The sequence below is a fragment of the Humulus lupulus genome, chromosome 1, assembly GCF_963169125.1.
Source record: "Humulus lupulus chromosome 1, drHumLupu1.1, whole genome shotgun sequence".
NCBI lineage: Eukaryota > Viridiplantae > Streptophyta > Magnoliopsida > Rosales > Cannabaceae > Humulus > Humulus lupulus.
Genome location: NC_084793.1, coordinates 34497655 through 34514150, shown reverse-complemented (window position 1 = coordinate 34514150; position 16496 = coordinate 34497655). Strand labels below are relative to the sequence as shown.

Here is a 16496-nt window from a genome sequence, read left to right as displayed (position 1 = left end):
AGTTTTGTCTTATTGTTTTGTTTTGCTTTACATTATTATTCTCATAATTGTATTCAGACACTTTGAGGTCATCTTCTCACGATATTAATACAAAGAAGTTTCTTTTAGAAAAAAAATTAGTATTTATTTTTTCCCATCTGATACTGTTATGGCTGCAGTTTTTTTCCCTTTCAATTTGGTCAATTTTTGATGTGTTTCATCTGTTTTAACATTCATTATTAGCAGACATTATGAACTAAGTTAAAGTACCCAGTATTTTTCTTGAGATCCTACCAAGGATTGTTGGGTACTTTTTTTTGAGCTGACTAGGGGTTGCAGGGGTTTGGTGCAATGACCCATTATGATATAATCAATGTTCAGCCTGACTAATGTTTATTAGCTTAAATATTTTTTTAAAGATTTCACATATTTGCCTGTATTTACTTTTAGGAATATTTATTATTATTGTTGTTTGAGATTATTTTGTTATTTATCATTTTATGTATTTTTATTATTTTATTATGTTTTTGCAGAAGAGAGCTGGCTAAGGAAGTTGTTGAACTTTTGACCACTGCTGCAGATGGTGCTAAATCTTTGATTGATGCTAGTGATAGGCTGATATTATATGTTGAATTAGCTCGATTATATGGTACTCTTGGTTATGAGCGTAAGGCGGCGTTCTTTTCAAGGCAGGTAGCTCAGTTATATTTGCAACAAGAAAATAAGTTGGCTGCTATTAGTGCTATGAATTTTTTGGCATTGACAACAAAAGCATATCGTGTTCAGAGTACAACATCTGTTTCTAGATCTTCTATTGTAAAAGTGAGTATATAAATATTATCTGGGAGATGGTTTTTAATTTTCGGGGATCTCATGTCTTTACGTGTATTAAGCAGCATTCTTGGCTCATATCATTCATTTGACACGAGGAGTTGGGTTTCACTTTGTCTACTTTGATTGTCGGTGGACTCTTATGTTTCTTATAGCTATTTTAGAGCTCGTTCTTTACCACTATCTGTCATTTATTAAACATTATTTTTTTTAAATTTTCACTGACCATATCCTCTTATTTTGTGGAACATATCTTGTAAATATGTTGTTAACAAGTTTATTTGCCTTTATCTTACTTGGAAACTTTACTGAAGGAGGCTGGATCAGGTCATGCTGATAGCACAAAAATGATGCACCAGGCCGTAATTTCTCTTTTTGAGTCTCAATGGAGCACCCTGCAAATGGTTGTACTGAGAGAGATTCTGCTATCTACTGTCCGTGCTGGAGATCCTCTTGCTGCCTGGAGTGCAGCTGCACGGCTGCTTAGGTCATATTATCCTTTAATTACACCTGTAGGGCAAAATGGTCTTGCTAGTGCACTTTCAAATTCAGCTGATAGGCTGCCTTCTAGAACACGCTCTGCTGATCCTGCTCTACCTTTCATTAGGTAAGTATACAATATCTTAAGGAGGCTATTCTACTTTTACGAGCAAATAACACGATATTTTTTAGTGATGTATGCGCACATAATGCATAATGCTTAAGCAAGGGTAGTGCTTTACTTTGTGAGTTGTGAATTGCTGAACTGATAGACAGACTGAGGCTAGGTTCTGGCTTTCCATTCTTTGTAAAAGAAAAACTTTTCATGGTGTTTATCTTGCTATATATGTTTGTATGAATAATATGTGTATGATAATCCACTTTGATTTATTGTTTATACTTGGCTGTTGATTTTTCTAATTCTTGTCCAAATCTGTCCATTATTGATAATGTGATAACTGTAGCTGATACTAACTTGCATGTGAATATTTCTTTTGCTAAACTAAGTTCTCGATTGTTGCTTTTGCTTGATCAATTTCACTTGTACATATTACTAAATCTAGATTACTATTAGAGATGGTAAACACTCTTAAATTAGAAGCAATTATGGCGACATTTGTACTGCTTAACTTTGATTTGAATACAATCTGAAATATTTGGCAACTTTAAGATATAGTATGACATAGATGCTGCTAGCATTTTTTCCCCAAAAATAAAAATGTTATGGATGGTAGATGTTTTCCATATATATATTTGTTTTCTTTTACTTCTTTTCAACTCAAAATTTCCAGCTTCAGTAGCAGTTTCAACTATGTTATTTACCAGTCTATCTTTTAAATTTTCCCAGGCTGGATCGTTAAAAATAGGGTAAATTCACTCTTAGAGCTCTACTTTTATCATCACATATTATTCTGCAATTTTCAATTTATTCCAGATTGCATTCTTTTCCCCTTCATCAATCACAAATGGACATTGTTAAGCGGAATTCAGCTAAAGAAGATTGGTGGGCTGGATCAGCTCCTTCTGGACATTTTATATACACACCATTCAGCAAAGGAGAGCCAAATAACAACAGTAAACAGGAGTTGATTTGGGTTGTTGGGGAACTTGTTGAAGTTTTGGTTGAGTTGGAAAACCCTTGTGGCTTTGATTTGAGGGTCGATAGTATTTATCTGTCTGTGAATTCAAGAAATTTTGATCCTTTCCCTGTTACTGTTAATCTTCCAACTAATTCCTCAAAGGTTATTGCCTTGTCTGGGATTCCAACATCAGTGGGGCCTGTGACAATTCATGGGTGCACTGTCCACTGCTTTGGTGTTATTACAGAACACCTGTTTAAGGATGTTGACAACCTGCTCCTTGGAGCGATGCAAGGACTTGTGCTCTCTGATCCTTTTAGATGCTGTGGGTTTGGGAAGTTGAAGAATGTATCAGTTCCAAATATTTCTGTGGTACCACCACTACCTTTGCTGGTATCACATATTGTTGGTGATGGTGCAATTATTCTACATGAAGGTGAAATTCGTGACATTTGGATACGTCTGGCAAATGCTGGCACAGTTTCAGTTGAGCAGGCCCATATTTCACTATCAGGGAAGAACCAAGATTCTGTTATCTCAATTGCGAGTGAAACCTTACAATCTGCATTGCCTTTGAAACCTGGTGCAGAAGTGACAATTCCTGTGACCTTAAAAGCACGGAGACTTGGTGTAGGGGATGTTGATATTGCTGGTGGAAAGAGTGCCTCTGGAAGTATAGTGAGGCATTCCAAGGATGGAAGCAGTCCTGTGTTGCTGATCCATTATTCAGGTACCTTTTTTGTTGCACTTCTCTTTTACTTTTGATTTTGGTTCATTTTAAAGTGGCAGTGTAATGTTAAGCGACTGTGAGTCGCAATTGTAATGTAATGTTGTAACCTACAATGCTTTAACCTAAAATGGAGCAAGTTTATCCCCTAACCAACATAAATTCATTGTCTAGCCAAAGAACATACGCACAAATACTCTTGGAAATTTAGACAAAATAGTTTACATATAGTAATAAATAAACAGTTGATTTTGATAAGCTGAGATATAGCCTTGTCTGGGATTCCCTTTGATGACAAAATGCTTGGATGAAGTGGGAATTGAAACTTTGTTGCCTAATACAGTGAAAGACCATAAGAGCATTGATTGGAATCTATTGAGTGTTGAACTTGGATAGAACAGTAATAACTGTCAAGAAACTGTATCAACTGTCATGAAAATATATTAACAACTAAACAGTCTTGGCTTAACTGCTAAAACAGAATAAGAGCTGAACTAAAGGAGGTTATTATATTTTTTAATCAATGATCATTTGAGTATGTAAATAATATCTATGTCTTTGTTCATGTAATTTTTATTTTGATCTTATAAGCATGTTGTTCTTTCAATATGAGATAATTGTGACATGACTTTTTGATTTATTGGGTTCTCTACACAAGTTTCTAAATTTCTTTAACTCTTTCAGAAATTCAGAAAAGAAGACAAGCAACTTTAGGGAACTGAGGCATTTATAAAGGGATCTCATATTTTCATCTTAGCTAGGTTTGGTTCATTTGGCTATTTTTTCACTTTCAAGGTATTCATTATGTAATTTTTTTTTAATGATGACTCCTAATTAAAGGTCGAATGATGTTGATAGTTTATTAATTGGTATGTAATTTTTCTTTCATTTTAGTGGCTTCATTAGATTTCAAATTGGAGGGAACTTTATTTGCAGCAGTTTGCAAGAGGTATGTTTTCTTTTATTTTTGTTAAAATACTTTGCAAATGTTAGAGGAGTTTGAATATCTTAGATATTCATCCATAGTGAAGTAGGTTCTGAGATTATTATTATTGTGTGCTGCGGTGATAACGGAAGGTTGAGAACTTGTGTGTATTAGTGAAGTAGGTTCTGAGAATTTGTGATTGATGGTTGGTTAATAAATATGGCTGGAATGTTTTTTGATTTTATGTTAGTTATTTGATGAGGAGTTTCTTGTATGTATTCTACTTTCAAATACATACATGAGAGCTTTCGGAAGAGGAGTTACTCGGTCAAAGTTGCAAATTGTGTCAGAAAGTGATGACCATTTGATGAAGATAGAAGGTCAATGCAAAGATTTGAAAGACAAAATGCAACACATGGAGAAACTCATTGTTTCTTTAATGAAAAATCAAGTAAGTATTTGATGCTGAAACTATATTTTCATGTGGCTAAATTGCAATAATAACTAAGATTCATATTTAATTTTTTGGTTAGTCTTTACTTTTGTATTTTTTTTAATTTTGATGTTGAATTCATGTCTTTCTATCTTACTTGTAGATAGAATACATCTACTCAGAGTGAGGAGCAATCAAATGTTAATGTTCAATCAAATTCTCATGTTCATTCCACTCAGGTAATTATGATACTAATTATATGAAAATGATAAAATCTAAAACATATAATATTCAATATAAAATCATTTACTGCTGCTGAATTTGTTATATTGATATATTGTTAGAGTGTCAAGAACCACACATTTGGCTCAAAATGCAAAATATTAGATTGGATTGGATCTGGAGAAATTATTGCAGAAGGTTATTTTATCTCAAGTGACCCAAAGGATGAGGTTCACCATGTTCCTCTTAGGCCTAGTGCTATGAAAGTGGGGATAGATCTTGTGAGAAAGAATGATGCATTTCTGTGGAGGCCTTCAACAATTATGTCTACTATAGAAGATGCTGTAGGTAGTATAATTGCATGGCCAGCTGATAAAGTTATAGTTAGGTAATTAACTTTTTTTATGTACTCTTTTAGTTTACTATAACTTTAAGTTGAAGCATTACTTATTTAAATTTTGTTGTAGCTAAACAAATGAACTCACAACAAAGACAAGTGCACAAAGGATGATGAATTGAAGGATGGAGCAAGTTTCACGCATGGTTTACTTTTGTGTATCTTGTAATGTTTCTATTTATCATTTTTGAAGTAAAAATTGTTCAAGATTATAAAACTTTATTATGTTATGCTTTTAAATTTAAGTTAGAACTAAGATCTCATGAAGTAGACACATTCATGGTTTGAATTAGTTATTGTTTAATGTAATACTTATGGTTTATCAATCTATTGAGAATTACATTTTATGATTAATTTTGAATTTTTTTGATCAAAATACAATAATGAAAATCTTTTAATTAAAAAAAAACCATATAAGTATACTTATCAAAATAAAATTTAAAATTTTATTACTATATGTTATGATTTAAAAACATATTATAAGCGTAAAAAAATTGTTATGGTTTATATAATATAACAAACTAAAAATGTTATCAAAATAATCAAATGTAACAATTGAAAAGTGTTATGAAAAAAGTACAAGATTAAACTTCAAGTTTATAACCAAAAACTCTATCTAAATGTTATTATTTGAATATTATAGCACCTAAAAATGTGTTATTGAATAGTTTAAGATAACACCGAACATAACATTCAAAAACTGTTATAGCAAAAGACTGGACTTTTAATAACAGGGGCTATGTTAGCATTTTCAGAAGTGCTATCAATAGTCCCGGTTAGCAGTTTTTAAGTGTTATGAATACTGTTTTTTCTTGTAGTGTGGGATCCTGGGTGGTGGAATCCTTGGGAGCAGTCTTCTTTTTCTGACTGGGTTTTGGAGGTATCGTAAACTGATGAAAGTGTGTCTCTTGATTTCGTACTCTCAATGAAAGCACCAAAATGTTGACCTGTGAAATTGGCCAACAGTCGTATGTACGGTATACGACATCTTTTGAACGAAATAAATAGAATAAATGATAGAGTACGATTATCTTAAATAAACACACAAGAATTTTATAGTGGTTCAGCCCTGTTCTGATGAACAGTAATAACCTAATTTTAGTATTAAATCACTCGATAATTACACTGTTGAACCAAAGTATTCACTCGTTCTCACTTGCCCAGAATTTCTCCCCAAATGCTCTTTAGATCTCCAAAATTCCAGAAAAAGCGATCCTTTGAAATGAAGCCCTGGGTCCTTTATTTATAGTACCCAGGGGCTGCTACATGACCAGTAGTACTGGGATCGTGGTTTGGTACACGATTATCAGGTAGTGGAGATACGTGTCCACCTCCCCATGATTATGAGATCATGGGTCTTCTCATTGTTTCTCTAGATCATGGTGGATAATGTAGGATAGAAATCTCCGGGAAGATGTTAAGTCTCTGTTGGTATGTGAGACTTAGGTGCTAGGCCTGACGACCCGAGCTTGGGTGCTAGGCCTATGACCTTCTGGGTGCTGGACCTCTTGATCCTCTGTGTGCTAGGCCTGTGACCTTCTGGGTGTTAGGCCTATTGATATCAGTTTGAACGAGAGTGAGTATTTCTCAGTGAAGTGTATTTGGGGGTTTGAGCCGAACACCTTATGAAAAATAGGGTGGGCCGACGACCCAGGTGGTTCTTGATGTCAGGCCAAACACCCTAGGGGTTGGGGTCAGGCCAACCACCCCTAGAGATCCTTGGGCATACTAAGGCCGACCACCCCTGGGGTAGGGGTTAGGCCGACCACTCTCTTGGACACACTGGGGCCGACCACCCCTATGGGTAGGGGTCAGGCCAACCACCCCTAGGGGGGTTTAGGCTTGGTTGACTTCCTTATAGGTCGTGGACCTATCTTTTTTGCCCGTCGGTCTTTTCTCAATACTTTGTTGTTTTTTTCCCTGATTTGTGATGTCACGTGTCGCATTCTCATTCGCCACGTCATCCTCATATTTTTGAGGGATAACAGAGTTTAATTTTTTTTTAAATCATTTTTTATTTTATTTTATTGTGTCTGCCACTTAATTTAAAAGCTTGGTATTTAAATGCAACAGCTGATAAACTTAAGTATTTATGCCACTAATATCCCATAAAATTGCATTCCTCTAACGACAACAACTAATGGTAAGTATCTAGATGCAACAAATATGGAAAAAAGTTTTTATATGGTCAAAATTAAAATTAGGTATTTAAGTATAACAACTGCATAAAAGTATTTATCCTACTAATATCCATATTGATCATATATAAACATGTAAAATGTCATTTTTATAAAGTTAGTTTACAAAATATATCCAAAAATATGAATTTCAGCTCACTCTTAATTTACCCATCCCTCACCATCAAACAATATATCATTATATGATTTCTAACCATATGTTGAGTAATATATATGTGATAAAAATGAAAGTATGAATCATTACATGAAGCTAGTGAAAAAGGGGACACCAGTGTCCTTGATCCATTTTTCTGCTTCTAAGAATGGTCCAACTGTGAATTGCGCAACTTCATCCTTTGCTATCACATGGTACCCTTTCCACTTCACTCTCTGCTATGTCTTGGCTCCTAGTCTAGTGTTCCCATACTCGGTGTAGTATAGGGTGTCAAGCCCAAAGGTGCCTGCCCAAGCCAACCACCCATCTAGGTAGATCAAGTCACCCAAGTTGCTCTCCATAACCACAATCCTAAAAAACTCTCTCCATGGCCTCCCTAAGTAGTTTTTTACTGTCAATCTGTTAGCAAACAACTTCTACTCGGGCACAATGGTACAATTTTGGATAACTATGCTAGTCGGCTAATGTTTCTCCTTATGCCCTTGAGCCGCCACGGCTATGAATTGGTCGTCCATAGGGCATCGTGCGATGATCTTTGAATTTTGGATGATAACTATGCCATCTCCAAATATAAAGTTGACGATTCCTGAAATGACACAATCACAGTAGAACTGGTGTCCTGTGTGCACATATATACAACGTGTCTTGGTACCCCTCTATTCTGCAATTATAGAACACCACCTTTTCAGCATGCACCCGAAGTTCCACTGCTTGGTGTCCATCTGGTCTCGTCGTGTTCTCAAATCTCATGTCCTTACAAAAGAATCATGATCCAGTCACAGCTGCATGCATGCATGTAAGTATATGTAATTAAAAATTATATTACTATTAATAGAAGATAAGTCTAGTTCGAGATAGGTGAATTTTACAACAATGGGTTAGTTTAATAAAGAAAAGCCATAGCAGGGCTTGTCCTCCAACCAAAATATACTCACGTTTTTTAACAGGTGACCTGATAAGAAAAGGTGGCTAGACTCGAACTAGTTTCATCCTCGAACAATAATATATTTTTTAATTGAAATTATACACATGCATATAAGTAAAAGTAATTATAATATACATGCACCTTACTAAAAGTAATCGACCTCATGGGGGTTGTCCCTTTGACGACGCTCTTACTACCAGTGACAGCAGTTGCATTAGGATCATCTCCAAACATTATAACATTAACCACGTGCTTATCCACCTTTATGTGCTCGTCATAAACTCCAGTCTTGACGTGAATGACATATCTTCCAGTCGTGAGGTTCTTAGGGTAAGCGGCTAGAGCAGCGGCTATGGTCTTAAACTACCCGCTACCATCCTTGGCAACAATCACTTGGGGTTCGATCTTTCATTGTTTACCTACAAAAGTAGTAATCCATTGTGGGAGGCCATCATCATACAAAAGGCGACAACCATTAAGGGGTTTAACATCACTTTTTAAGCCAAATGCCTCAAGAATCTGGGACAACCCTGAAACAATAGCTAAAGCATTGTCAGTGAGAGCAGAGGCATTTCGCAAAGTGTCTTTCATTTGATCTTAAATTTTGTGCTCTGGCACTCCATCAATGCATGTCTTTCCATAGGTGATGGCGGAGCTCACTGTTGCGATAATTTTGCTATGCAAGTGCACACAGTTGCAAATTCGTAATAAAATGGTAAAACCAAGTATCGTCCTCAAGGACTGATTTATCAATTACCAGTCAATTAATTTCTTGTTCTATTTGATGAATTGAAATTCTTGATTTTTGTAAAATACAGCAAAAGAAACAATAAAGTGCAGAAATAATAATCGAAAATTAAATAGAATAATAACTAATAGTAAAACTTTTAATTTAATCACTGAGAAACAATTAGGATATTCAATCTCATCAACTATCCTCCCCATTATTCCCTAATGCAAAGTGTGAATTCTTCTTATTTTTACCTAATTCAATTAACAAGTTGATACAGCAGCCTATAATCATACTATGAATTATAAACTCAACCTAGGTGACAATTTCCTATATTTCTATGGTAAATTGAACCACAAAGGTAGCATTAATCTCAATCAACTTAATAACAGTTACACAATTAATTCAGATACTTTCGTTCTAAATTAAAATTATGTCCAATATAACCACAGCAGAATTAAATCTCACTTCTCAGATTTTGACTTAATAACATATATATCTGACTAAAGATGGCCAATCAATAATCAATCTATAAGAACAGGTCATATGGAATTGAAGAAGATTGAAGAAGAAAGAAATTAAAATTGCATTAGGTCATAACAGAGCTTCAAGTGATTCAATTGAACATCCTAAACAGAAAATTAGTTCATAGTCATAGTACTAATCACAACAAAAACTAAAGATAACATCAGGAAGAAAAACATGTAAAAATACTCTAAGCTTGAGCCTTCAAAACCAGAACTTCTCCCTTCGTCCGTACGTACGTTTTTCTTCTCCTTTTCGTCATTTAAAACCTAGGATTTCAGATTTTTAAAGAGGCGGGCCGCGGCCCTACATATACTATGCCGCGGCCCGTGTCATAATTCCTGGGCAGAAGATCCTCTGAATGTCGCGGCCCTCTGAAGCCATGCCGCGGCCCGCATCAACGATTTCTGGGCAGAGTGCCCATCTATGCCGCGACTCTCCCTAGCCATGCCGCGGCCCGAGGATTTCCTTAAAAACATTGCTTCTGTTTCCCACCTAGCCGCGGCTCCACTTTGCTCATGCCGTGGCTCTTAAGGGATTTCTCAATTCTTCAAGTTTTCATCCCAAAATTTCACCAACACTTCCAAATTGTGTTGAGAACCATTCTTTATCAAAATATGATGGAAAACTCGGTTATTTCTTCCCTTTCTTGGGCATTTTCTTCCACATGCTCAATTCTTCCTGATATTTACAAAGACAAACAAACAAAGCATAAACCCGCGCTAAATGAAGGAAAAATGAAATAAAAGACTACTAAAAACATCACCAAAACATGATAAAAACTAGACTCAACACTCACCTAACTCTTAAGCTCAGTAGAGCGTTCTTGAAGGGTGTGCATTACACTATCACCAACCATGGACAAGGAGGCCTAAAGTTGATCAATGACAAAGCTAAAAAAATCGTTGCAATCCTCGAGGGGCATCTTCAATTTTGGGTTGTTGCTCTTGTTGGCCTCAACCAACAAGGATCCAGTCAAGTTCAAGGATTTGCTAAATTGGTCCATGGTGGTTAGCATGGCAGCCTTGATATAGTCTTAGAAATCAGCGTTAGAGTTGGCTGCCACGGGCTTAATGCTGTCTACGCAAGATGCCTTGTAGTTTGTAGTGGAGTAAACAGATTCTCTACCATCTTCAATTGTGAGGAGATTCCATTGACATTGCCAACTTCCTCCTTTTTCTGATTCTTAACATGTAACCATGGCGACTACTGCTAGGGCAACTTCCACTGCCAATACAATGGACAGCGTTGACACAACTACTTTTTCGAATGCCATGGGAATATAAAAGGAGTGTGTATAGCAGAAATGGTCTGAGAGAGACTGGAGAGAGTGAGCAGTAGAGCTAGAAAGAGAGGAAAGACATTCACTCGTCCTCTCTTTGCAAGCCTCTATTTTTTTTTACGAATGATAGGTAACCATTTGGTACCATGTGTTTTTGTAAAGTGTCATTTTGGTACCCGTGTTTACAATAATGTTCATTTGGTATCCTGTATTTTGAAATCGTACATATCTAGTACCCTATATTTTGAAATAGTACATATTTGGTACCTTAAACTCAAATTTAATTAATAAAATTTTACTAATTTAATTAAACTGATCTCAATTATGAGTTTTAAATTCAAATTTAATTATTTAATTACATATAAATTATGGTAGTTTAGTCATATTGATAAAATTTTATTTATCAAATTTGAGTCTAATGTAACAAATATGTATGATTTTAAAATACGGGCACTATATAAGCATTATTGAAGAAAAAAAAAGTATCAAAACAATACTTTGCAAAAATATAAAGTATCAAATAAGTAAATTACCTTTTATGAATATATATAAATATATATATGCATGGTTTCTTATACAAATAAGTTGAGCATCTAAAAATTGGTCATATATTTAATAGAATATCTCTTTCTCCTCGTTGACTCTCCGTCAAATAATATTTGGACGTTATATATTTATGATTGGTTTGCCGGTGTTTAAGCAGCTTAATTATATACATTGTTTCGAAATAGTAACTCTAGATATGTCCTGACGAGTACGATCGACGTCTATGTACGTAGTAGCATGATATCAAACTATTAATATATATGAAAAAAAAAAAAGAACATCGATCGAACACTTTTCTAAACAAAAATACAAACTATATGTGAAAATGATTAAAATATTTTCAGGGATTATTATTATACACACATGACACATATACATAGAGGGAGAAGGGTTATTAGGCTCTAAGTGCTAGTTTGGGAGAGCTTTTATATTATGTCTTGCATCATTGTATATGCGCGCGGCTCCTTTTCTCTCGCAGAAAACTAGTATTTCAAATTTAGTTAAGAGAGAGAAAATTGTACTACGAAATTTAGTTAAGAGTATATATCAATTTAATTGATGTAAAAATGCTATTTACATAACTCGATTTGTTTTAAAGAAAAATGTGCAGTATCAAATAAAATAGAAAACAATTATATATCCAATATATCTTTTAAGATTAAGATAGGTATATATATTATTTATATGAATATTGGTATGATAATATTATCATAGAGAAAAATGTTGTTATTTATTAATAATATTAATACAATTAAATTTATAATTACTTGTATATAAAGTGAAATTTCGTATTTTATACTTAACAAGTGATTAAAATTAAACAACTTATTTAAATGTGGAATATGAATAAAGTTGTTTAAACATATTTATGTGTGTTGTCACAATTGTGGTGAATGTCAAAACAGAAATTGAAAACAAGTAAAAATTGACACAAACAAATTTTTATGTGTTTCAGAAATTCTTTTGGATAACTTACATCCACGGGGCTACGCCTAGAGAATAAACAAATTAGTAAATAACAAAGTTGTAGAAAAGCATTGACTTAAACAACGTAAGACTCCCTCTTAAACTATTGTCACCATCTTGTGGTACTATTCTTTACAAATCTGGTTTTGATGAAACACTGAATCTCTTGAACTCCTTTCAAAGAACAGTGAGCACTCTCTTCCTCCCGAAGTGAGACTTGATGAAATCTTCTCCTGAAGACCACAACGAGCGTTCATAAGAAACACAATCTGTTACAAGGAACAAAGATGAATACAAGGAAAAATGGTGCACTCGACACAACATTAAAGAATAAGGTGAACAACTTAGTCTTCACAAAAAACAACACAAGTATTCTTTAAAGTAAGCCAAAATATTATCAATATTACAAGATAAGAGAGATGACTTTTCAAGAGCTCTTGCTATCTATTTATAGCTGTTTGTACGTTCAGAAGATGCTCTCTTGCAATCTAGAGCAATAAAGAAATTATTTGCGAATTTCTTTATAAGGAAAAAAATCTGCCAGTTTGTCTTAACAAATTGAGCATTTGTGTGGACAATTTATGAATCTGGACAGATTTAAGTCTATATTCATTTGTAAAAGCAATAGCAACCATATCATTTTTTTCCTGAAAATATTTGATTTAATCTTCACAAAATTAGTGGGATAAGAACAAATCTTCAAGACTTTAATAACCATATCAAAAAATAATCTTTTAGATAAAGACTAAAACTTCACAACTCAAAATGAGTCATCCACGAGTTTTTACAGCACACAAAATCAAACTTTAATTCAAAAAAATCATGAATAAATAAAATATATGGTCTAGAATTTTTTTTTTTTGCCAAAAAAAGTTCGAACAATCTCCCCCTTTTGGAATTTTTATAGACAAAGCACATATATTTTATTTTACTCGAGAAACTCCTGCAAGAAACAAAAAAGTTAGATTTGCAAATTGACATAGACAAACTCCCCATGCATACAACATCTAACTCAGAACAAGACAAATCAAAACATATCCAAAGTGTTGTTGACGCCGTTTTTCGTCAAACAGTGAAAGAAGAGCACGTAAACAATTACTGATAATGGCCAATTGAAATAAGACAATATAAACACACGATTTTTACGTGGTTCAGCAGTTAAATCTGCCTAGTCCACGAGTCTCTGTTATTAAACTCAAGATTATCTCTGAAAATTCTTCAGCATGAATTCTTCAGAGTTTTCTCTCAAGGTTCAGAATTTCGGTCCTTTACAATGGTGCATGGCCTCTCCATTTATAGAGAAGGCCGCAGAATACTATCCCACATATTTTGGGTAGTTACTCTTTTTGTGAATAAAATCAATGGCTTTAAATGCCTATAATCAAATATAAAAGGAAACGTCCCCTGAAGACCAGGGGACGTATAACTGACCAAATAATATCCCACGATTCTAGGGGATTTTTAGTAATAAATGAGGATTACATCTCGTATTTACGACACTTATAGTTATTCAAGGTTTTTATCATATATCCTCCAAGGCCTTAGCCTCCCAGGTTTCTCATCATCTTTCGAACTAGGGACATCTCCCGAGGTCACATGGCTTTCGAGATTGCATGTGCGTCGAGCTCAGACCCCCTGATCCGAGGTCATTCCTGAAGATAGATGTGTTAAGGGAGCTACCTTATCGAGATCATGAACGTTTCGAGGTCACCACATTCGAGGTCATATCGAGTCTTGCAGGCTCGATATTCAATCCTGGAGCATACTTTAAACCTTACGAGACCATTTATTGCGAATCCATCTTTCGAGGTCATATTTACCATAGCTCGAAATCTGGGTATAACATCTTGCCCCCTCAAAAGTATTTGTTCGAATCCTACGAGAAGGAAACTTTTGAACTACTTTCTTTGAGAACTGCACCGTCACACTTTTGAAAATGGACACGCGTCAGCTGGGTATTGCTCATTTTTGGTACTTGAGTACCTTGGAAACATGCCCACGATCATCCGTCTGCCACCTTTTCGGCGCCATCTTGTCATTGATTCCCATCCGTCCGATCTAGCAAGGATTTCATTCAACGCTCCGGATTAATCCCCCTTTTCCATCTATATATACGAGACCCCATTCTTCATCTTCATTTTTACCTTCGTTCACCGAAAGCAAGAAAAGAAGAAAAATGAAACTAGAGACCTCTTTATAAAGTTTCTATTCTGTGCATGTTTTCTCGGCCAAAGAAACAAAGAAACCCTGGTCTGTTCGAGTCCGTGAGTTCTTATTTGCAACCTCTTCTTCAATCGACAATTTCTCTGCAATCGCCATTATTGTGTAAGTATGCAATCTTTGTTTTCCATTTTGTCAGTTTTTATTCATGTTGTTCTTGTTGTGTATGTGTATATACTAGTTTACATCCTTAGCATAATATGATAGGAGGTTTTGATCCGATAGGCTCTTATGCTTTTTAGACTTCCATACTGGATTTACATCACTGGTTTATACCCAGTTTTCATATTTGAGTGAGGTTTCTATTTTCTGGGTTTTGAAATTTTTTAGGCGACGTTTCTTGTACACTAAGTTTTCGGGTAAAAACATGGGCCTTGAAAAATGCACGAAACCCAAGGCTGCCTTTCCTGGTTAACCGCCACTCTCTTTTCCCTTGATTTTTGGGATTTTCAAAAAAATTTCCACTCTCCTTCCTTTCCCGTGGAACACACGTCCTGACTCTTTAATAAGGGTCTTAATATATAGCTTGTTTTGCTCCTTAACCCCGAGCTCGTAAGTTCGAGCTCGGAACTCTTGCATGCATGGCCCTTACCATTTTTTCTTTCTTGCTAGATGTCACAGAATCTGGAAAGATGGTGGGGGTCGTTGCTGGCAATCCCTTACGAGCCAAAAACCTTGAGCCCAGAATCGTTGTTCGCCTGGAATCAACGTCGGATAAGAGAATACGAGCTTGCGCGCGAGCAAGAGGACATTCGAGCTCACTACCGCCGCCAGATAGACGAGGTCATAGAGGGGAAGAGGAGAATTCTTCGGGAGGCCCTCTATCCGGAATCCTATTCAGGACCTAGGCCGATTCCTCTCGATCCTGCATTAGAGGTTACTGTTGCGTACCATCCAGGAGAGCTCAAATTTTCACTAATGGGGGAACCTTCTTCCTCGCAGCCGAGGAGAGAAATGTTTGAGGCCGAGCACTACTGGAGCTCGGTTACCACAACTAGTCAGATAACTGACATCCTGGCTTTCCACGGCCTTAGCCTGTCAGGCTCCTTGAAGTGTCGACCTTCGGTCGACCATGAACGAAGCTGCTTCGCCCCTGGGGGCCGCGACGCCAGTGTGAAATACGCAGCCTGGAGCCAGGAACACATGAGGGCAGGAGCTCTGTTGCCCCTGAAGTATTTTTTCAAGGACTTCATGGATTTCGTTGGGTTGGCCCCGTTCCAACTCAACACCAACTCTTACAGGGTACTGTCTGCCCTGAGGTCCTTATACCACGAGATGGGGTGGAAAGGACCTTCACCTCAAGAGATCTTGTATCTCTTTTGCCTGAAAAGTAACCCCTCCCGAGCTCGGGGAGGGGGTGGCTTTTATTACCTCTCGAGCTATCCCAAGGAGAAGAATGTCTTTGGAGATCTTCCCAATCATCCGCCTAATTTCAAGAGGGCCTTCTTCTGGACAGACGGTCTGTCCCCGTCTCGACACTACTCGTTCAGGTGGATTCGTAAGTATTCTTGTTATCTTTATTTCTGTGCTCGAGATTTTAGCTCTTAGATCCGTACTTAGTAGAAATATGTTATCTTTCAGCCAATTTTCAGCGTCCCACTCCTGACGATACAATGAAGGAGCATAGAGAGACCCTGCTCCAACTCCCCTGTTGCAGGAGGTCTCTCCTATACCTTTTGCACGAGGATAAGCTCCGAAAGTGCGGACTTTTGGAGGAGGGTCAGTCCACCTTTGACTGGTCCAATATAAAATATGAACACTGGGAGCAGGTGCCCCTGCCCACAGGCGCCCTCCCTCCGAGGAGAGAAACGAGGCCACCACTTCCAGTTCGCCAGAGGAGTCCGCCGTTTGGGAATGAGGCCAATGATGAAGCCTCG

At 36.2% G+C, this 16496-nt stretch overlaps 1 protein-coding gene across 1 annotated transcript; it reads left to right on the top strand.

Moving 5' to 3' along the window:
* Positions 1–806: 806 nt before the first annotated feature.
* LOC133812660 (trafficking protein particle complex II-specific subunit 120 homolog) lies at positions 807–3134 on the top strand. The gene is made up of 2 exons (XM_062246459.1): positions 807–1417; positions 2225–3134. Exons 1-2 carry the CDS (start codon positions 1158–1160, stop codon positions 3132–3134), a joined length of 1170 nt encoding a protein of 389 aa, XP_062102443.1. The 5' UTR covers positions 807–1157.
* The last annotated feature ends 13362 nt before the right edge of the window (positions 3135–16496 follow it).